A 22,544-nucleotide genomic window follows, 5' to 3' on the forward strand; every position below is an offset into this window, starting at 1 on the left:
ACTGGGATTATTTCAAACATTTGGAAGCTGGAAAACTGGCAAGCTTAAATTTTGTACTTTAACACAAATGCTGCATTTTCCATGAAGTTGACAAGTTCACAGTTGTCCAGATTCAAAGTTAAAGAGCTGACTGAGCAGAAAGAAAACTGAATCACTGTCAAACACTGTACACTGTAACCTCTAACTTGTGTTTGCATTTATTGTAAAGACCAACATAGAGAATTTCGTGCAAGTTATTTTTTCAGCAACTCTCCTTCTGGCTTTGCAAAGTTTTACTGTTTGTACAGTAAACCTAGAAATGTCCAAGGACAGAAGGAAGTAGTGGGTTCCCAGTTTCTTGATCATTACAACAAACAACCCTTGTCCAAATCTTAGCAGCTGTACTACCCTAGAAGGGCGAATGCAAAGACACATCTGACTTGTAGGGCTTTTGGCATTATTCCGCACAGCACTCCTCAAAGATAGACTAAAAGGATGTATATGTAGTTATCTGTGAGGTGGGAACAGAAGTGATTAAAATGCTCCAGTAAAACTGTAGCTCTCAAACAGAATCCCCACTGAGGTCTGCCACAGACCTAGATCAGCTCCCTACTTCCATTTGTTACATAGATGATAGTGTGAAGTAAAAATCTGACAAAACCGGTAAAGGTTGATAATGCTTGAAAGGACAGGATTAGAACTAGAAGTCATCATAGTGAATTGAAGAAAAGGTCCAAAATCAATGACACTGAATTCCAAAAAGACAAACAAACAAGTACAAAACTGAGTTAACTATCTCCGCATCTACACAGCAAGAAAAGATGTGAGAAATTAGAGAGGTCACAAACATACCCGAATAACCCGTACCACAGATTAGAAAACACACAGAAGAAAAGAACTTCTTCACACAGTTTACATTTATAGAACTGTCACAAGATGCTGTAGATAACAAAAATACAAAAGGACTCAAAAAACAATTAGACAAGTCCCCAGAACAGAAGTCTAGCACAAGCTATTAAGCAAAAAGATCCACATGGATAGTCTTCAGCTGAGAAAGTCTCAAAGCTGGAGACTGCCATAAGAGGTACAGCTGTACACCAAGGGATGTAATGCTTTACATTTGCCTGGACTTAGATTTTTTCCCCTAAATATCCTCTAATGGGCCACTGTGAGAGACAGAATATGAACTGGATGGACTTTTGGCCTAAGCCAGTATAGCCCTTCTTAGGTTCATGTAATGCTGTTGCAAGAAAATATGAACAAAAATAGGCAGACCTCACTTGGGGAAATATTAACAGGAATGTTGTGAAAGAGGTAAGATGCAGTTATTCTGCTGTGCTCCACAGCGGTAAATCAGCCAAGCTCAGGCTTGTGTCCAGTTTTGGATATCACATTTTAAGAAGGATGTGAGCAAATTGGACAGTCTAGAAAAGAGTGACAGGATTATGAAAGGTTTGAAAAATACAACCTATCAGAGAGAGAAGACAAATGTGGGACATGACAGCATGTTTCTGATACCTAGAAAGTAAAGAGAAAGAGCAAGCAACTATTTTATACGTCTGCAAGGAATTGGAGAAAAAATAATTTAATCTGCAATTGAGGAGATGCACTGTGATTAGGAAGAAACATTTTATACAGATAATGAACTACTCCAAACAGCTACTGAGGGAGACTGGAATCTTCTCCAGTGAAGGTATTTATGGACAGTTTAATATGGGTTAGACCGATTTGACTGTCTCAATATAAGGGTTGGATACCTTGATGTACCTTCTATCCTTTTGATTCAATAATCATGTATTAGGGTTCTCTGTCTTAGTTTATTTTTTTTTCTGAAAGCATAATAAAGAATTCAAATGTTGCTTTAATGAATATTGAAACTTATACATTAATATACTCATATTTAAAAGCAATAACAAACTAATTACTTGTCCATCTAGAATAAAGCAGTACCAGTGGTAGCATGAAATACCCTGCACATTTAAAATCAGAGGCCTCTTTCTAAATTCAAACATGTCTATTTTCTGGCAGTCATCATTATCAAAATTGCATCTGAATTCAGATTTTATCTCAAACATCCTGCTGGGCATACCAAAGGTACTCTGGGTGCATAGTACATTTCCCCACTCCAGTTTCTCAGAGAAACCATCTTAATCACAGCTTACAGTTAGAATGCAAAAATATTTATGTTGTTCCTAAGTTCAAGTCAACAAACAATAATCCATTCACACAATGGCCACTTTGGTCCATTGTCCTCACAACAGGTTTTTACACTGTCCCTCTCTGAAGGATGGCTTTTCAACTTATTCACACTAACCTGCTTGAGAGGCAGACTGCATTGCAGCGGGCAGTGCACTTGGTACCAGACCTCCTGATGGTAAAATGCCACTCAGATTTATACCTGCAGGGGCTATGGCACCAGTGTTGCACCCCAACATAGGGTTTGAACCACTCATCAATGTCTGTGCTCCACTGTAGAAGAGGAAAGACAACACATCAAATCCAAGTGGTACAAGCAAATCTGAGTAACTATGTTTTTGTCCTCTGTCTAAATTGTTTTCTGCAATTAGGATTGTGGATAAAGCATCAAAGTAGCTTAAAAGATCATTATGCTTAGTGTAAAACAAATATGTAAATTCATATTCTCAAACGATTGTTGAACCCATGTTCAACATGGAAAATAACCCATGGAAATATATAACCCATGGAAAATAAAACTTAAGTGGTTCTTTTATTCTAGAAACATTGAAAGATCAGTCTTCAAAATGGTTGTGCTATAATAACAAAAAGCTAAGTAACAGGTTTGTGTTTTCCTTTTGTGTCATAAAAGTCTAATAAATTAATCATTGGTAATCAGCTCCTGAACATCTTAGATAAATAAATCAAGTGCCTGATCCCTCCATTGAAGCACACCACGTGTCTTACACTGAGCATATTATACTGACTACAGAATTTTATTTTGTCTAAAAGCAGCTCACTTCATACCATATAATCTACACCTGCCAGCAGCATTATTTTTTAAAACAGCTAAATGAGTTTTACAAAGAATATTTAATCTAAGTATTTGATGAAATTGTTAGAAAACATATTTGCTCTTTTCTTAAATTTCACACACCTTTATTCATAGAACGTTTATAGTGAATTTCTTTCCATTTCTCATTTAGTGGTCTGCATACAACATTCCACCTTCTCTCTGATTAATAAAAAGTTTTCAACATTAAAGAGCAAAACCTCGAAACACACTTACATGAGGCACATCTTACGGAATTAAATTATATGCATCTGAAAAGCTCAAAGTACAATTTTCTTTATAGACTTCTTTCAGTATTCTCAAAGCAGATGCCTTCAACTTTGAGAAATATAAATAACTTCTAGTGGCTTTTTAATTCATAATTACAAGGTGAATGGTCTTTTTGTATTGCAGATTCTGAAAAATATCTACCGTACTGGCTGCCAAAAAAAATCCAGCAACCAACCACCAACCCACCCAGGACAAATTAAGAAGCTCTCGTAACAAAGCACTTACCACACAGAGCCCACTACATTGATGAAGTTAAGTCCTGCAGGGTTTGCCATGACCTGGGTGGAGGTTGTTCCTGTAGTAATGGATGTTACCATGGTGGAAAGAGGAATGGTCATTACAGGCAATGCCTGGCTCAGAGACATTTGCTGCTGAGCAAACGGGGTTAACAAAGTGGGCTGAGGGGTGAAGCCTGAATCTTGGGGAGTAGGGGTGGCAGAAGGGGTAATAGGAGTTGAGCTCTGAGCATCAGGAGGGTGTGGGGTCGATGAAGGGGTGTTGGTTGGAGTAGGAGTAGATGGTTTAGGAGTTCCAGACCCTGCTCATTGAGAAAAATAAAAAGTGCTAGTTTGTTATAAAAGGCCAGTCCCTTTCTGTATAATAAGGTTAATGGAATCTTACTTAGCACTGACTATTTGTCCCATTTCTTAAACTGCAAGTGTTAATTTCTACACGACACGAGTGTTGCAGCACGCACTCATTGTTAAGGATGCAGTATAATCACAGAAAAACCCTGTTCTCCATCCTTAATTCTTTAAACCAAACACAGTTTTGCATCCTCCATTATGTTCCTCCATAATTTATCATACAGGAAGTCATAACTCTATATTCAGTAACATTTAACCCAAAATAAAGCCATTTCTTAGTGACTATTTTACCCTAATTAATGTTTTTGCCCTAAAATGCTAAACACATAGTCTATATGCACTGCCTGCACAATAGCACCATGTTAAAAAACATATCATGGAAAACAACAGATTCAACAAAGAACAGATACTATTGCAGTAATCATGAGGGTCAGTCTAAATTTTATCAGATAACTAAACTCCCATTTGCCAAATTTTGATCAAATAAAAAGAATAACTTTTAAAAATAAGAACCAGAGGATACTACTGCATCTTTAAAAGCTACTGTGTAGTGCCTTCTACTTAAATGTAGTATGTGTAGCTGTATTTGTTGTGGATGCAGTAAGCACAGCTCATCAATACAAAAATGAAACAAAAACAAAAAAAACCAAAAAGCTCAAAGTGTTTTTTTTCTCTCTTTTTTTAAGCTTTCATGTCCTGCAGAAAGAAAGGAAAGAAACGTGAATGTCCAGCTGTTGTGGTCAGGGCCTTACTTAAAGGAACAACTGTGAGCAGTAGATTTACACAATCCATAGCACTAAAATAAGCACTGAGTAAATCTGTTAGAAGAAAACTTTTGTCAGCTTTCTGTTTTTTCTTTGTGCAAAACAAGAAGGCAGAGAAGTTACACCTTTTGAGCTATCCAGATTTTAAATTATTTAATGAAAAAAGCATATTATAATACTGTGCAGGATACTGGAATGTGCAGTACACAATAATTCATTAAAAATTGAATAACTGCAGCTGTGATTTCTTTGTACAAATCTTTTCACAAAACGTCTCAAGACACATACAAATTTTAAAGACTGCATATGATCTATAGCTATGATTACAATGATCCTGTCGGTGTTAATGAAAATAATTAAACTAGGATGGCATTTATTATTGAAATTTACATTTTAACACCTGAGAATATGGTGCTATCATCATCAGCATCACCACCACACTTGCAATCAGCAATGATTTGTAAAACAGTGTAGGAGTGTTTTAAAAAATCATCTTATCGTTTATTGTATCACCACCTTGGGACTAATCAGATTATATACATACATAGAGATACAACTGCACCAGCTCCTATAACATTTAAAAAACCAGATGCTTAAATTAGGTAAAAGCAAACTGATCTAACATACTGTTTGTACACTGGAGGAAAAATCTACACTTTGGAATTTTATCACATCATCTACCAGCCTTTGATAAAGAGGAGATCATACTAATTGCATAAAATGTATTAAAACGTATACACAAAGGGTGCATACATATATACAGAAAAACGAACACAATTACAATAAACATAAAAATACATACAGTGAACAAGAGACCTGCCTAAAGCTGCACAACTTATACAATTTAGGGTACACTGTACACTTAAGTTTCATCATTCCACAGGTTAAGAAGTTTTATCTCAGGAAGCATTTAAGCAAAAGCCTAAGATTTAATGGAGAATTTAGGTCGTGACTCACTTTGTGAAGAGCTCGCAGGAGACATGGCAGCTGGAGAGAGCATGCTAACTTGATTAAGATCCATAGATTGCTTCCGAGAAAGACCAGGTGGCTTAGAAGGAGGAGGAGGAGGAGGTGGAGTTGGGGATTTTAGATGGCCACTTGACTGCTGTGAACTAAAAATATTACCTGAAAAATAACAATTAAAATAAATTATTTTACTGAGTTGAAGTTTACTCAAGTATTTTTGAGGATATATATTCGTACAAAAAGACAATCAGAAATTAACAAAGTGATAGTTTGAAAAGCTCTTTTCACAGATAATGCTGACTTTTTTAAAAAATAAAACTTTACTGAAGCGTCAGCATATCACTTTACATTAAGCAGAACACAGAAAGAAGATGCTCAAGTTGATAAATAATTACCTGAAGAGCTACTTCCTGAACTTGAAGGTAATTTGATGGGAGGAGGCCGGTGTTTTACACCTTTCCCCAGTACTGAAGACTGAACAGAGCCTGATATACTTTCTGGCTGCTAGGAGGAAAGAGAAATTAACACTACCAGAGCAATAATATGAGCTTCCATATATTTAACAGAAGACATAATTCAGTTAATTTGTGTTTTAATTCTCCAAACCATAGCAAAAATTCCCTTGAAATATTCCAGATTTGTATGTATCTGAAAAACAACCTAGGACCAACTCTTTTTAGATAATGGACTCTTTCTTTTTAGTTTATGAAGAAATTCTAAGGTTCCTGAAAAATTGAAACTGTGCCAAAAAAAAAATAAGGAATTATTTTTTCCTAATTCTGAAGTGCTTCTTAGTAACTTTTCACAAATGCAAGTGACAGATGCACTTCATATAAAAAGACAATTTGGCCTTGAAAAATTACATCATTCCATTCATTCACTAACTGTAACCACCTGCTATTTCCAACCCTGATCCTGGGAGCAGGAATTTGAACACATTCAGGAAAATCCTCAACGCTTACAAATCAATTTGTCTTCCCATTGACTTCAATGGGATTAGAACTTCCTTAATCTCTTTAAATTAAAGGTAATCCCTTATTGTTTTTTCTTATAACATGCTTATTAGGGTGTTTAAACACAATTTTAACTTCAGCTAATCAAACCTGTAAATCTTAGTCACTCACAACATACCCTAAATCCATAATTTAAACAGCTGCCATCAACAAGAGACTCAGTGAAACATATTTACAGTTATAGGCTATATTTTTACATATAAAACATCCCATAAATGAAGATAGTCTCTAAAGCATGCATTCCACAAACTGTCTGAAATTAGAAAATCAGCCTCTCAGTATAGCAAATAGAGTATTTCAGTGCTGGAACCTAACTTAAATTATCATGGGCTGGCAAATCAGAGCATCTGCTATTGTGTAGTGTCGATCTTTCTGGAGAGCTTAGCCTCCACTTTCTCTTACCACTGAGAGTCACTCCTTCCATGTGTTTCTAGTTGTCTTCTTATAAAAAAAAAAACAAAACAAACAAACAAACAAAAAACATACCCTGAGTACTAGTTCTTTCTTCTTCTATTAAAAACTCTTTTCTTCATTTTGAGAACAAAAACTAATGCCCCATTTGAAAAGAGACAAGATCATTAAACTAAGTAATCTAAGTAACTTTGGTCCAGCTTTCAGTGGGGACTTGCACAAATGGGCAAGATAAAGTATCTTCCTAGCCTAAGTTGTTCTGTGATTTTACAGTGTGTGTGTACACAGTTTAGATATGTTCTGTGTGTATAGCATATACAGACACGCATGCAGATGAGTGTACATGTACACACACAAACATTCATATTCCTCTCTGCAACCACTGTCTTCAACGTGCTATTCTTCTGGCTGACACAAAGAACCATCTCTTTCAGAGCAAGGTTATAGCACTTCAGAGGATGTATTTACAGCAAAGACACAGCAAAGCAAATAGCCCCTGCTGTCACAAATTCATTTACTAATTGGAGCTTAAATACAGTTGACCGAGAAAGCCAGCAGAAGTAAAACACAGGGGCAATACCACAAGCATGAGAATTCAGGAATTTCTATGACATGCATACAAAAACATATACACTTTAAAAGCTTTGTTCGTTTTGAAAGTTTTCCTCTTGAATTAAGGGGAAAATAAATTATAGAGGTAAAAGAAAAGCTCAGCTATTCCTTCTACTTCTGTTTTACTGATGTGTATTAAAAAATGCATGGCTGTATTTTACTATACTGCTTTGTAAAAGGTTAATCTGAACAGAGAAAAACGCTCTAAACAAAACCCTAGAGCTAACTGTACTATGCATGGCCATAAAAAAAAGCCATGGCTAAAAGATAAAATATACCAGCAGTGAAAACAAAAGTGCTTTCCTCTAGCTTTTCTGATACACTCACCCTGAATGATTATGACAATAACATGTTTAAAAATTAATTCGGAATGAATTTTTAGGTTATTTTACTTTCAAATATGAACAACAAGGATTGATTATTCTAACAATTCGACAAGGGCAAATAAAAGAAATATATATCTCGATAAACTCACTTCCATTTCCTTCCCTGGAGAAAGATGACTGAGATTGACTGATCCACCTGAATTATGAAACATTTTCACAGGACATTTAGCTTCATTTTGTACTAACTCCTGATACTGGTTCACCACTCTGAAACAAACAAATACATAAAAACATTTAAAGATTAACAATTTTGAATGTATATATGTATATACTAAATACAGATGTTATATAAAAAATATATGTATTATGCATAAAATATATACCTTTAAATATACACCTATATAAAACCTAGATAAACAGGCTAAACATATTTTTATATATCCATCTTCCTACTTTATGTTCCTGGGTTCTGTTCTTAGATTAGTGCTGTTTTAAAGTTTGTGTTTGTTTCTTTGGTTTTTAAACCACTGATTTTTCTAATGCCAACTACAAATGCTTACATGAAGCAGTTTCCTGCAATAAGCTTGAATCAGTCAAACTACTTAATCTAAGTTTAGGAAACACTCTTTCAGAGGAATATGCAAAACAGTAGACCTAACAGCTCCCTTCCCAAAAGGCAGTACAGTTCTTCAGGATGTCAGCCAGCCATTTCCTCCACGAGTCCAGAATCTTTTATAAAGCTGTGTCCTCTCTGCTATGTTCCTTACAGAACAGTCAACCCTCCTTTAACTTGAAGTCTATGTCAGATGAAGACTCCTTAGAGCAGGGGAGGTTCATAGTGAAGGTATATCCAAAAATCAGTTATCACAGCCAAAGGGACCAGACTTTCTTCTTTCAGCACTGGGACAGCAGAATTTTATTATAGGAGACTAGCAAGCAGTGACATACCCAGTGGTGTAAAGCATCAACAGCATCAGGCAAACAAATGCAGAACTGCTCTAAGAAATCCAACGCTACATCTCTACATTTCTAGTAATTTGAGGGAACACTGTATACTTGGCTCATGGCTGTGGTAAAGTAACCTAGCAGACTTGAAAACCAAACTGAAGACCTGTGAGCTGTTCCTTATGCCCTGAAGAAGTGCTGGACTATTTCCATCAGTTTGCACCTAAATATGAGCATAGCACTGATGTAATCTGCTGCCGTAAGCAAGGGTCCCAAGATGCACCTTTTCCAGTATATAGGATCTAGATAATTTAAAGTTACAGTGGAATCTGAGTAATAAAGTGCTGTGTGCTCAGAAAGGTGCTGCTGTGCTCCTTCCTCCGTTGATACTTCTTGAACTAGTCCCTGAAACATACCTACTTTTTCTGATAGGAGGATTTGTGCAGAGTGGCAAATATGATCAGGAAATGAATTCCAGTTAAAACTAAACCCCATAGTACTGTTGCATTGGTTTTCAGCCAACCAATCCCCCAATTTAGCTTACAGCACAAGCAAAAAAAAGTATGTATCACCACAAAAAAGCAGGAGAAAAAGACAAGCAAATAATTTATTGATCAAAATTATCTATTAAAACAAAGAATTACTGATATTTTGACCAAATCAAGGGTTCATCTCCCTGCCAGGCACTTAAGAAGAGAGAACCACGTAGTGGGGAATGGCTATGGCACGTACATCACCTCAAAGTCTCCTAAGAAGGCACAAACATGTGAACAGCTTTGTGAGAGAGTGCTTTCAACAGGTTCTGCCCTCGTGTACAGAGGCACACAGGTATCTGTAACATGATGCTTACAGGCAAATATTTGAAGAAATTCTTAATTTGCTGCCACACAGTTATGCCAAGATTGCTAATCCTAATTATTCTATGACTTAAAAATACTAGAACACTGATTTATTTGCTTTTTAAGAAAGCTGAATCAAATAATGAAGAGCATAAAAAAAAGTCCTATATCACACTGAGCTCAAATTAAAAACTTCCATGATTGCCAATTTACCACACAAAATCCCAAGATGAAATTCCTCTTACATGCTTTCAGAATTTTATAATTACTTGTGTAATCGGGTAACTGTGAAGCTAACTAACAACATACTTGGGATTTAGGTAGCGGGACAGGCTGTATTTACATACTTGCTTTCCTATATATTTCCCTACATGTTAAATGCATGAACTGCACACTATCTCCTTCTCCTTATTACAATAATTAATTCTTCTTATTTTGCTTATCTGTTCAGCACCTGTTTCCATAACCACAACATTAACAGTCATATTAGCTAAAAGGAACAAAATGAATTATTTGGCATCAAGACAGTTCTATATTCTGTATGAATTTACCTTTCAGCGTCAGTCTTGGAACCAATGAGGAACCTGAAATTTAGAAAGTATAACACATTTTCAGTCATGGATTGTAAAATACTATTTTTATAATTACAAGCTCAAAGAACATCAATACTATTCTGTTTTCAGATCTGCCCACTGACAAGAGACATTTGATTCATTTGATTGACTCAGTATTTAGTACTTGAAATAAAAACTTGGTTTCATAACAGTGCACAATATATATGTTGTGTAATATAGACTCCTTTAAGAGAAAATTACCTATAAAAGGCAGAATATGGAATTCTTGTATTTCTATTTTCAAAAAAATGGAAGTGAATAACTGCTACAGCATTGCTACTGTGAAAAGTAGCAATGGTAAAGTTATCCATGAATCAACATCCCAATCTGCTCACCCACAAATACAAACATAAGTGTCCTGCGGTTATGTCAAAACCAGCCCTACTTTAGTGTATAAAACTAAACATTTAGTTTCCACTGTTTGATTTCACTTGTCCAAATTCCAATTCCCCACGTTTTTCCAGAACTAAACATTTCTTTTTTGATTAATGCCATGGCTTGCAAATTATTAATTTTTTACTCAATTTTTTAAACACTACAGAACTTCTCAGTTTCTCCAGATCAGATTTTATATTAAGTTTAATAAGACAATAACATCATCTGCACCTTTCACTTCTTATGATACTGTTTTATGAGAAAGAAAACAAATTCATGATCAACGAATGAAATTCAAAGATCAGCGGGTAAGATCTTAAAAAGCAATGGACCAAAACGGTGACATCCCCCACCTGAAAAAAACAAAACAAAACAAATCCAACAACAAACCCTAAAAAAAAAACCCTAAACCAACAAACATACAACAGCTTTATATCCTCTTAATTCCCAACCTTATTACAACTGTAAGCTACGCTGCTGTTTTAAGTAGATTAGCAGTAAGTACAGAAACGTTAAATAGCTTAGATTTTAGGGATAAAATACCCTGAATATGAGAAGATCCTTGTATACTAAAAAAATAGCATCACATAGCAATTATATAGCAGACAAAATTTTTTTGCTAACAGAAATACAGTTGCTCAAGCTAACTGCTCCCCACCTTACTGAAATGTATAGGGTATACATTGCTGCATAGGTTCCTCCATAAAAAGAATTGGCAGACATAACAAGAGGAGATAAGAACACAGAATATTTCTAGAACTGCAGCCAAAAATAGCAGATTCAAAACAGTAGTATGAACAGGATGTAACTTCTTTGCACCTCGTATTTTCCTTCATTATTTACTTAGCCTAAAGTTCTTGATATAGGGGTAAATGCAATATAATAAAGACTAATGTTTTCACAGCTTCAGGCAGATTTTGACACAGTGATCAAAATTATGAGTACAACTGGAAAACACACACTAACAATGTCTTGCAGTACGAGACACAAAGATTTTCACAATACGAGATTTTCTTACAATATAGTTTTGATGTAAAAGAATATTCAAGATATGATGTTGGTAAAATGTGTCCTTTTACTTGTTAGAAAAAAAATCTGAGGTTTATCCGATGATTTTTTTGAACAAAAAAACCCTCTTAAAATCAGATTTGTAGCTCCTAAATATTTTTATGCCTGAAAATGGTAAGTAGTGGTTGTCTTCTTTTACGTATTGCATCATACCACATTTTAAAAGAACATATAACTTACTGTGATGGAGTTAATAGGCTGTCACTTTCCTCATCACCTTTGAGTGTCTGAATTTTACCATAGTACAACGGATTGCCAAGAGATTGAAAAATGGTCAGCTTTGTTTTTTGCAGCTGATTACCAACTTCACATTCAAACACATAATCATCTTTTATTTCCTAGAAGAAGAAAATAACCACTTAAGTCTTACAAAAGCAGTAGGAGAAATAGCTAGTAAAATATGCCAGTTCTATACAATACGAAAGATACATAACAAAATAAAAGATGGGGTGCATTTGCTAAAATGAAAATTATTTGAGAAGAAATTATCTGAAGAGATGGGAGGAAAATAAGTTTACCATCTATTAAAAATTCAAAAATATTGCAAACCTTAAACCAACCATGTTAGAAGATACCATAAGCCAGACTGGGTAAACATATATAGAATTCTATAAGTTACAGCAATGCCAAAAATGTTCCAAAAATGTGTCAGTGATGAAAATTGAGTTCTATGGGAAAGTATTACTTTTTGGTAATATGAAGCAAGGATATCATGATACATGCTGTAAATAAGAATGATATATCAATTCAGAAATTACAAAGAATTAATGAACTAATGTATGCCTAATTATATTAAAATGACCTCTCCTTATCAAATCATTCCATTTGTGTGAAATTTTAAGGTTTGACTATAACAATTTTGAAAGGGCTTTCTGCCCTTATTACATGATTTCTTTCAAAATTTGCCATTTTGATTTTGACAGAAACATTTTTATGTCAATCTTTATATGAGCTGCATGAAGAAAACAATTTATTGATCAGAGTACTTGATCCCTGTAAATTATTGTTTTATTTACTACACAGTGACAGCACATTACTTGGGAGACGGTGTTTTTCATTACATTTCTGGAAGATCTGAAGAAATTACAACACTGATCACTGTATGAAATTACAAGTTTCTGTAACAATCTTTCCATGTCTATATAATAAATGGAAGGTTAATTCAATTGGTGGAAGGAGGAGTATTCCCCACATTATTTACATTTTATTGAAATACATGACATTTTAACTAGAGACAGAAAAGTTTGCCAAAGGTCTAAATTACTCACATGTGCTGGCCAAACAGTTGGTTGTGAGTCGTCAGGCTTGATAGACTTTTCCACTTTGGCATATTTTTCCACCTTAAAGAAAATGGAGATAGAAAAAGAAAACAAAAACTAAATAACAGTGGTCATCTTGGGCCAGAGTTAATGTCAAACTAACACAGCTGCTTGTTTTTAACAGTGGCTAACATGAGAGTCTTCAAAAATGAGTAAGACCTCATCTATATGTGCAGTTTTCAGAAAAAGTGAATTGGAGAACATTCAGGACTTTATGTTTATTCTGTTACATCATACTTGACATGTTAAACGTATGTTTCACACTTTTGTTAAGAGAACAGATTTAAACTACTGCCTGCAGTGTGGAATGGCTAAGAAATTTCACAATATTAGTACTTGACCTAATCAGAGTCTGGAGTTACAACAGTGCTGAAGCAAAAAGGGAGAGAAATCATATGCAAACCTACAGCATCATTCGATGTGTAATGTACACTACTGCCACTCCCAATTAAGCCCAAACCTACAGCCTTGGCTAATCCACTGACCCCTTCTGTCTAGTAACAGTATGTATTCTGACAGTGCCAAAAAACAATAACATACATATCGCTGAAATCAGAATGCACACATAGGCTGATCAGAAGAATTCCCAATTAGAATTCTCTATATAATAAACCATTGAAAATAGTATGTCCTATAGTATAACATGTCAAGAAAAACTTCTACCAGGCTGAGAAGTAACTCCTTGTAAAATACTTTCCTTTTTTTTTGTTTTTAAATTTCAAATATTATCAACAGAATTTCAAATGGATCCTACAGTTGAACAATATTAAAGCTCAGTTTGCCCTGTTTGTCTTATCCAAACTATCACACTGCAGTTGCAACGTATTCCAGTGTCGCTTAGCTTGTGTTTGTACCTTAAACTACAGAAAATGAATTTCAAATGTTACAACCTTCTTAAAAATTCTTGTTGTTTGATACTGGATATTCTTTAGTCACTTCCTTCTTCATGCAATACAACATTGAATACAATTGCTAATAATTGCTAAAAGATAACAACCAAACTTACATCCACTTCAGAAGGTGCAGTCAAGTAGCAAGGGTTCTGTTTCCACATATCTACACACTGGAAGATGAATAAAGTGGTATTAGTGTACCACATTTGTAAATAAACAGTTAAGAAGTTCACCTACCAGTGTCTCAGAACACTTACATTTCCAGCTTTAGAAATTTTGAGGTCATACTGCTGGGTGCCTTTCCTCTCCTTCCTTTTCTGTAAGTAGTCAAGTATTCTGAGCTGTGGTGGCGTTGAATAGTGACCTACTTCCTGCTGCCTGTTCAAAGATGACCTTGAGTACCTTTTGAAACACCTAAGGTAAAATGACAGATACGATTGTAAGAACATCAAAACCGAATTTCCCACTGCCTAAGTACAAGCACAAAAACACACAGGGAAATGCTATTTACATTGAGACTAGAAAACAGGTTTTGAAATATTAGTTTAAAATCACTGTTCTGGACTATACAACTTAAACTCAATTTTGTATTTTTACGAATACTATACTAGTATTCTGTTTATATGTTTCAGTGCTAAGAATGGGGTTATTTTTGAAATGCATAATTACATTGTCAAAATAATTAACTATACGAAAGGCTACTGAGCCTTTGGTTTGCATATTTTCAAAGATTTCAGTTCTGCCAGAAGATCCATATACTGCTTATGTGACTAATAAGTTATAATCATGGGAACTACTCTTCATTCTTTGTTTCACACCCAACCCTTTGGCACATTAAAGCTATCTGGGACATCCATTTAACACCTCTGTGTACTTTTCTAATGGAATGCTTGTTTACCACTACACTCTAATTTTTAAGAGCAGCTTGATCAATTTGTCTATTTACAATTAGCACCACTAGCTGTACATTAGGATAGTATGTCAATGCGATTCTAATTTTAAACATACTTTGTTAATTCTAACAGACCATTAGCACTTTTCATTCTACAGAACGAATGTACCTCTTTTACTAAGAAAGAGTAAACCATTTCAAGCTTTTGTGGAAAAAAAAAGTGAACCACCAGGCACAGAAGTTAAACAAGTTTGATATCTTGTATATAGCATGTTCCACATTACTTATAAATTTATTAAGATTCAAATAAGACAACACTTCTGTTTAGTCTATAAACCTCAAAAATAAATAATTAATTTGATTTCGTTGTTTAGCAGCAAAATTTTACAGTTTTTAAAGTGTCAGACAATATGCAAAATATCCATTTATATATTTCAAATTGAGATGCCTTTTGACACCTGAATTAAGTAAAAGGACAAGATTAAAGCTGCCATATGATGTATGATGTTAAAATAACATACACGTTTTTGATATACAAAAATAAGCATATTGCAGTATTTATTACTAAGTGAAATACACTACAAAACTGAATATTTGAAAATAAGATAATCTGACTGTTCCCACTATTCCAAGTATTTAAGTAGACATTAAGATGCGATTATACTTCTCTTTGAACCCCGCCCGCCCCCGCCCCCCCCCCCAAAAAAAAATCTTGAAGGAGTCTCAACATGCTTCAAACTGAAAAATACCTTTTCATGGGGCGAGTATTCATTTTCTGCTTGTTGTACAGGAGTCTGTTTGTAGTACAGGTCACTGCTATTGAAGGATCAAGACACAAAGGCTCTGCTGTAGCCAAAATAAGCTGGCTCTCAAGTAGAAGTTTGTCCTCCTGTATAATATACAGTTATTATTAAATGTAAAATCATGAAGACTTTCACATTAATACACACCTATGCATAACATGCACATTATCTTAAAGAAATTGAAGAAATTATTTGTCAATACTCAACAACAGAAAATAACGCTTAAATATCACTAACAGTTATGAGTTACAGGGCTTTGGTTAGGGGTTTCTAATAGGAAAAGAGAACCTACCGAAAGGTGTTTTTTCTTTTCTTTTCTTTTCTTTTTTTTAATAGCAGTAATGGTAAGACATTAATTTTATCTTAGTGATTTATCTTGATAGACTAACAATAGTGCCATAAAGATTATCTGTCTGGAACTTTAGATTACAATTTGAAATGGATTTGAGCGAGATGGTGGCTCTGAAAGACAAACAAGTACACTGCCAGCACCATGCTCTTCAGCATTTAACTAACTCTAATTTTCCAATCCTAGTTAACAAAATTCTCTTTACTATAATAATATAATTAGGAAAGTTCCATTAAAGGAGCAACTGTGCCATTAGATTATACCTGCTGCTCTGGAGCTTTATATTGAAGACAAACGAAGTATGGTAAACTAGGTACACTAACACCAACACTGTCATTCTGGGTTACCAAAAAATAATGTCTGATTCAATTAACAACTATTGTTTTCTGTGGCATCTTGGAGAAAGACACTATTGCATCACTAGCAGTTTGAATACGTCTAGAATATCATCAATTTTGCTTATCAGAATTTATGAAATAAAGTATATTCATCACATTACTGTGAAGTTTTAAAATAACTGTTGACTCACCTGTGTCCATTTGTGGTTGTCACTTGTTATAGAATGCACATCACAAATTAAAGTCTGATGAGAAAGACGTAATTGCAGTTAGCTTTCAACAGAGTAATAAGAGTTCTTAATATATGTTCAGTAGTAGCTCTTATCAACTCTGGGAACTATTGTAACACTGAGAAATGACTTAAAACACTTCTTACCTGCATTGTAGGACGCAAAAGAATGTGCTTGCTTTGGTATGTTGGAGATTTCATGTTACCAGACTGCCTATAGTCACGGATTTCTGCTATGACACATCCACAATGAAAAATATTAACCTAGTTGAAAAAAAAGATCAACTTGTAAATATCCAAATATTTACTCATCTTTCTCAGCCCTGGCCTCCATATAGTTTGTTATATATTATACAGTATTTATTGATACTATGGATAAAACTACTAATTTTAACAAGATCATAGGTCTTTATAACATACCTAGACAGACCTAACATACAAGCTTCAAATGTTTTGTTTTCATATACCAGAAATGTAGTTTTAGGAAATTTCCATGCCAAATATTTCATGACAGAACAAATGACATTTTGCTAGAACACAGAATCCAAGCTGTCTGGCAGTCGAAACAAGAGCAACTCCTTCTATTCCTTTCTCCCCAGTATTTATGAATTACCTTTTTATAGTGATCAATCAAGTATTTATTTGGGGCATTAAATATTTTGGTTCCAAATGAGCAAGTGTTTCACGTTCTGTTGTTGGAATCACATATGTGAAGGATTCATGATTCAAAGTCTATTTAGGTACAAAACAATTTATTTTTTAAAAACAAAACTTTCAAACCTGAGATTTTTCTAAAAGATCAACCAAAATTGGTGGTAGCTCCTCTGCATCCAAATATTCAAGCAGTTCGCCTTCCTCATAAGGCAGCCGTATGGTCTCAGAATCTGGATTTGAATAAAACAAAACATACTGCTTTTCATCTGCCTTTCAAGTTTTGACTATAACAGTGTGAAATCTAAAACGAGCTTGCCGCAGAACAAAGCAGGGCTGGTGGAAAATATCAAAATTGCTGCTTTTTTTTTTTTTTTTTTTTTAATAATATTAATTGTTACATCCATTTCTGTTCCCAGAACACTTTTTCTTTTCTTTTTTCCTTACAAAGCAAAACTCCTTTATAGCTCAATGGAACAAATGCTTGCTCCCAAGTGAGACGCTATATATTCTTAGTGCTTACTACAGTACCAGGTAGCATAAAGATGCAATCAAAGTGGAATGCAGATGGCTTTCGCTAGACTTATATAATTTCTTTCACTCTTCTTTCCAGAAGGTACATGAAGTAAGAGAAACTCAGATAAGGAACACAGAAAAAAGAGGGAACAGATACAAAGCTAGCTGGAAATAAGGGAGGAAGGCTATAAAAAACATTCATATGTATTGATTTATACTGCACTGCTAGAGATTGCTTACAAGCACTTCACAACTCTGTGCAGATTTGCAGTTCAAGTACAGGTGTTATTTCTTTTTTTTTTTTTTAAACAAGGGATTGTGTTATAAACAGTTAAACATTAGCAACAGCAACACATTCCAACTATTTATAGAGCACTCTGAATAGTTTTAAAAATTAAATAGTAAAAATGTTACCTGAACCATTTTTTCCCCTGAGCATAAGTGAGTAACCCTCATTTCCCGGATAGAGGTTCACCACCAGACACGACAACGTCTCCTGCATAACCAGCTTCTCAAGTAAATTCACATTTCGCCTCAGCTTCTGCTTTAAAAGTAAACATTGCTCATGAACATAATACTATCAAGTAATTAGAAGCATTAAAACAGTTGCCAGAATGAGAAATATTTATTTTAATGTTGAAGTATGTATCAAAACAAGCCCATTTAAATTTAATTTAGCAGAATTCAATACAATATATAAATTATGTATTATTGTACATACTTACACACCTTTTTTTTTTTTTTTTTTTTTTTAGAAACACTCATTTCAGTTCAAAAAACTTTTAGACCACACAAAACAATTAGCAAGAATGATCCTTGGCTAAGATTTGCAATGTTGCAAATCTACAGCAGAACATTATTTGGTATCATTATTATGTGCACATATTTATACATTATACACTGTTTGATAACAACAACAAAGTTTTTACTACTCTCAAATATTCCTAGCAAGCAAATGTTCCTTTTCCAGACTAAAATCTTACTGCCTTTTAGCGTTTAGAAGTCTGGAAACTACCACAAAGAAAAGCATGATACCCTTGTCTCTAAATTGCATAGAGATAGATTTGATGGATGGACCACTCCATCCATCCATGGTGGATAAGGAATTGCCTGGATGGTTGCTCTCAACGTGTTGTGTTCAATTGCTCAATGTCCAGCGATAAGCGGTGCTCCTCAGGGGGTCAGTATTGGGACTGGTGCTCTTTAACATCTTAGTCAGTGACACGGACAAGAAAACGGAGTGCACTCTCAGCAAGTTTGCCAACAAGCTGTGTGGTCAACATGCCAGAGGGAAGGGATGCCATCCAGAAGGACCTGGACAGGCTTGCGAGGTGGGCCTGTGCAAACCTCATGAGTTTCAACAAGGCCAAGTGCAAGCCAACTGTATCTTGGGCTGCATCAAAAGCAGAGTGGCCAGGAGGTTGAGAGAGGTGATTCTTCCCCTCTGCTCTGCTCTTGAGAGACCCCACCCGGAGCCCTGCGCTCAGCGCTGGGGCCCCCAGCACATGGACAGGGATCTGTTGGAGCAAGTCCAGAGGAGGGCCGTGAGGATGATGAGGGCTGGAGCACCTCTGTTATGAAGACAGGCTGAGAGAGTTGGGGTTGTTCAGCCTGGAAACGAGAAGGCTCTGAGGAGACCTTAGAGCAGCCTTTCAGTATATAAAGGGGGCCTACAGGAAAGCTGGGAAGGGACTCTGTCACAGGTATAGTGACAAGACAAGGAGTAATGGCTTTAAACTAAAAGAGGGAAGATTTAGATTATATATCAGATGCAGCCTGCTAGGTAAAACCTTCAGCTAATACTCCTATTAGAACCCTATAAGACACTTACCCCAGAAGGAGAGACTGTGCACGGCTTCAATTTTCAGAAAGATCACTGAGTACAGAATAGAGCTATTGTCTCTTCACTTACACCTAGCATGAAATATCCTGGCATACAGTAATTGCCCTCTGAAAACAAAGTCAACTCTCAACTCCTCTAATATCTTCATTCTTAACAATTGAGATACTGTCATCTTTTGATGGAAAAGTTTTGATTTCTGTGTTGGAAAGATCACTCATTTCATATTCAGTTGTGCATTGGTATTAGGAGGGAAATAGAAAAGGACTTGTGAATTATGTAAGGCTTGATTTAAAAAAGATCACCAGGTTATGTAAGGCATGCTAAAAAAACTATTTATTGTAAAATTATTTTTAAAAATTAAAAAGCAAATAAAAATAAATCCATTGGATCTCATTGGGACAGAATTAAAACAGCCTCTAGAAGTTATTAATACTGTTAACATTTCTAATTCAACTTTATTTTCATGAGCTTAATAAAAAAGATTATTCAACTAATGACATTATTCTATGAAATCACAGGTCCAGAATTATTTAAACTGACTAGCAATCACAAAAAATTTATAGGGAACAATTTACCTTTTTCCTCAGAAATTTGTTCACATGTACAAGAAATAGTAAGAAGTTATTTTTACAGAAGGCCTCTGCTCCTTACACATCAGATAAGTAACATACATAATCATAGTTCGATTGTAAAAGTTATTACATTGATTAATCACACTACTCAGTGAACAACATGTTCTTTTTATTTTTATTGTTCAGGAGTAATTAGCCAACTACAGCTTGGCAGGTTTTTTCTTGCCTATTTTGGGGGGGGAGGTTGAGAAGGATGGCAGAAGACAGGAAAAAGAGGAAGAGGACAATCAAACAGACCTGAACAGGCCTGACAACATTTTTAGCACTAAATTCATATGAACTAAATTTCTTAAGATGCATGCCAGGTGCCAGGCACATTTTAAAATAATAACACCACTCCAAGACATTGGAGTAAATTGGTGTTTTTGGTTTACAAAAAGTGGCATACCAAAAATAATTAGCAGGTAAAATTACCTTGCACTAAGCATGAAGATGACTATAGCCACAGGAGGACCTTCCTCCTTTGAGCTGGCTATCGGAGGTAGTAGCTCAGAGCTGGTATTAAGCTCAGATCTTGTCTGGGACAGTTTTAAAGATCAAGAAGTGGATTGAGGCTTATTAGATTTCTCAAATGTTCACCATGGTATATTGGAAGGATTCAGACACAGAGGCACAAGGCAGTTACACTACCTCGGTTGCACCAGCTAATAAACTAACAATCCTAACCCTCTCTGAATCAGCAGAAAAGCGATACTCCCCTCCATAAACACACACTGCGGTGACTGTGATGGGTGAGAAGCAGCACAGAGAAAGCATAGGTGCTGTCTTCCTCTTCCAGTGACTTATGAAGACTGCCACTGAATAAATACTGAGTGACTACTCTCTAACAAGACAGGCAGTGTTTTTATGCTTTGCTTGCTATTACTCAATCCATGGCTATGTTTGTATCTTAGCTTTAATATCTTATCCTCTGACAGTGCACAAAATTCTCATTTTATCGTTATCATGACTGCTTTTACTATAACATCTTGAGTCAATTTTTCACTTGTCTTTATGATTGTTTTACAGCTTCTGACCAATGCTTCAAACTGATCATCTCCATAAAAAAGCTCTTGAAGCAATTTACCACCTTTGTGAAATGCAAGTCTAAGAAAACCCAATAACCCCACCACCGAAGGTTCTTCCCTTGACTTCAGACGTATTTCATTAACCCTAGCATCACTTTACAAATGCATAGAATATGCAAGAGCAGATTGGACACCATCATTTATTCTCTGCAGGGCTTGACAAGTGAATAACTTGGCTATTAACAAGAGGTTCTCTGTGCTCACCATCATAGTCTTCTATAAACTCATGAGTATATATTTTATCTGATTGTTCAGTAGAGAACAACAGAATTCAAGCTTTTTCATGTCATGTTATGTTTACTGCAGAGAATCATTGGTTTAGGGTAAGTTTGCTGAACAGCCATCATAACTTTGGTGTCATCGTTTTTTCAAAATCTTAGAGGGTTACAGATGTCACCGAATATATTGGAGTGTTGGTATTGAATGTATTGGTGAATATATGGGGGTGTTCAAGGAAAGGTTGGACGTGGTGCTTAAGGACATGGTTTAGTGGGTGACATTGGTGGTGGGGGATGGTTGACCAGGTGATCTTGGAAGTCTTTTCCAGCCTTAATTCTATAACTCCTCTATTCTATAATTTTCAAAATACTGTCTTATTGTGTTCCTTTCATCTGTAGCATTGAGGAAAAAAGCAGTAGACAGACTCACATTTTTGATTATTTTTTTGAGTATTTTCAGGGAGCAGATGTCTTTTTTTTCTTCTGTTTTAAGGAAGAATTTTGAGAGGTCAAGATTTGTTAGAAGTGAAATCACAAATCTTATATTCAAATTATTTCAGAATACTTCCCTTAGGGTAAACATTTAACATGTTTCTTCTCACGTCATAGATGTCTTTTCTCAGGTACTGAGAGAGGCAGTGGTGGTGGTGGTGGGTATGGATTGAAATACTCATTCCACAGGCAGTTCTGATGGCTTTATATGAAATCTACCATCTTCAAAGTGCTTAGAGTAATCCATGTACTGAAATTTGTAATTATTCTTTGAGGGGAAAAAGAGTAATCATACGATGCACAACCCTGGTGGCATTACTTACAGACTCCCTAAGGTATGGCAGCAGGGTAGCTAACTAAAAGTCAGTCTCATTGCAGAAATTACCAGGGGAAATTACATGGCCAGTCTTATACACAAAGGAAGATTAAATATGATTGTTTGCATGAGACAAGGTTCTGATCTAAGAACAACAAGGGTTACTTAGTACTTTTGTTCTCTCACATG

The 22,544-nt window shown here is 35.3% G+C and overlaps 1 protein-coding gene across 9 annotated transcripts in view; it reads right to left on the reverse strand.

The window, feature by feature from the left end:
• Positions 1–22,544, reverse strand: part of SUPT20H (SPT20 homolog, SAGA complex component) — a 34,798-nt gene that overhangs the window by 5,836 nt on the left and 6,418 nt on the right. For 3 of the 9 annotated variants that reach the window (XM_082783503.1, XM_082783500.1, XM_082783501.1), the window contains exons 6-20: positions 18,202–18,331; positions 17,401–17,504; positions 16,768–16,884; positions 16,583–16,636; positions 15,651–15,790; positions 14,267–14,423; positions 14,123–14,179; positions 13,066–13,137; positions 11,978–12,135; positions 10,292–10,324; positions 8,106–8,223; positions 5,990–6,098; positions 5,586–5,753; positions 3,503–3,815; positions 2,294–2,448 (exon numbers count right to left, since the gene is read on the reverse strand). In XM_082783503.1, the coding sequence (XP_082639629.1) occupies positions 2,294–2,448; positions 3,503–3,815; positions 5,586–5,753; positions 5,990–6,098; positions 8,106–8,223; positions 10,292–10,324; positions 11,978–12,135; positions 13,066–13,137; positions 14,123–14,179; positions 14,267–14,423; positions 15,651–15,790; positions 16,583–16,636; positions 16,768–16,884; positions 17,401–17,504; positions 18,202–18,331 (1,885 nt within the window). The remainder of the gene's footprint in view (positions 1–2,293; positions 2,449–3,502; positions 3,816–5,585; positions 5,754–5,989; positions 6,099–8,105; positions 8,224–10,291; positions 10,325–11,977; positions 12,136–13,065; positions 13,138–14,122; positions 14,180–14,266; positions 14,424–15,650; positions 15,791–16,582; positions 16,637–16,767; positions 16,885–17,400; positions 17,505–18,201; positions 18,332–22,544) is intronic. The other 6 variants (XM_082783507.1, XM_082783506.1, XM_082783504.1 and 3 more) reach the window with 6 other exon arrangements.

The sequence above is a fragment of the Aythya marila genome, assembly GCF_965140915.1.
Source record: "Aythya marila genome assembly, chromosome: 1".
Lineage (NCBI taxonomy): Eukaryota > Metazoa > Chordata > Aves > Anseriformes > Anatidae > Aythya > Aythya marila.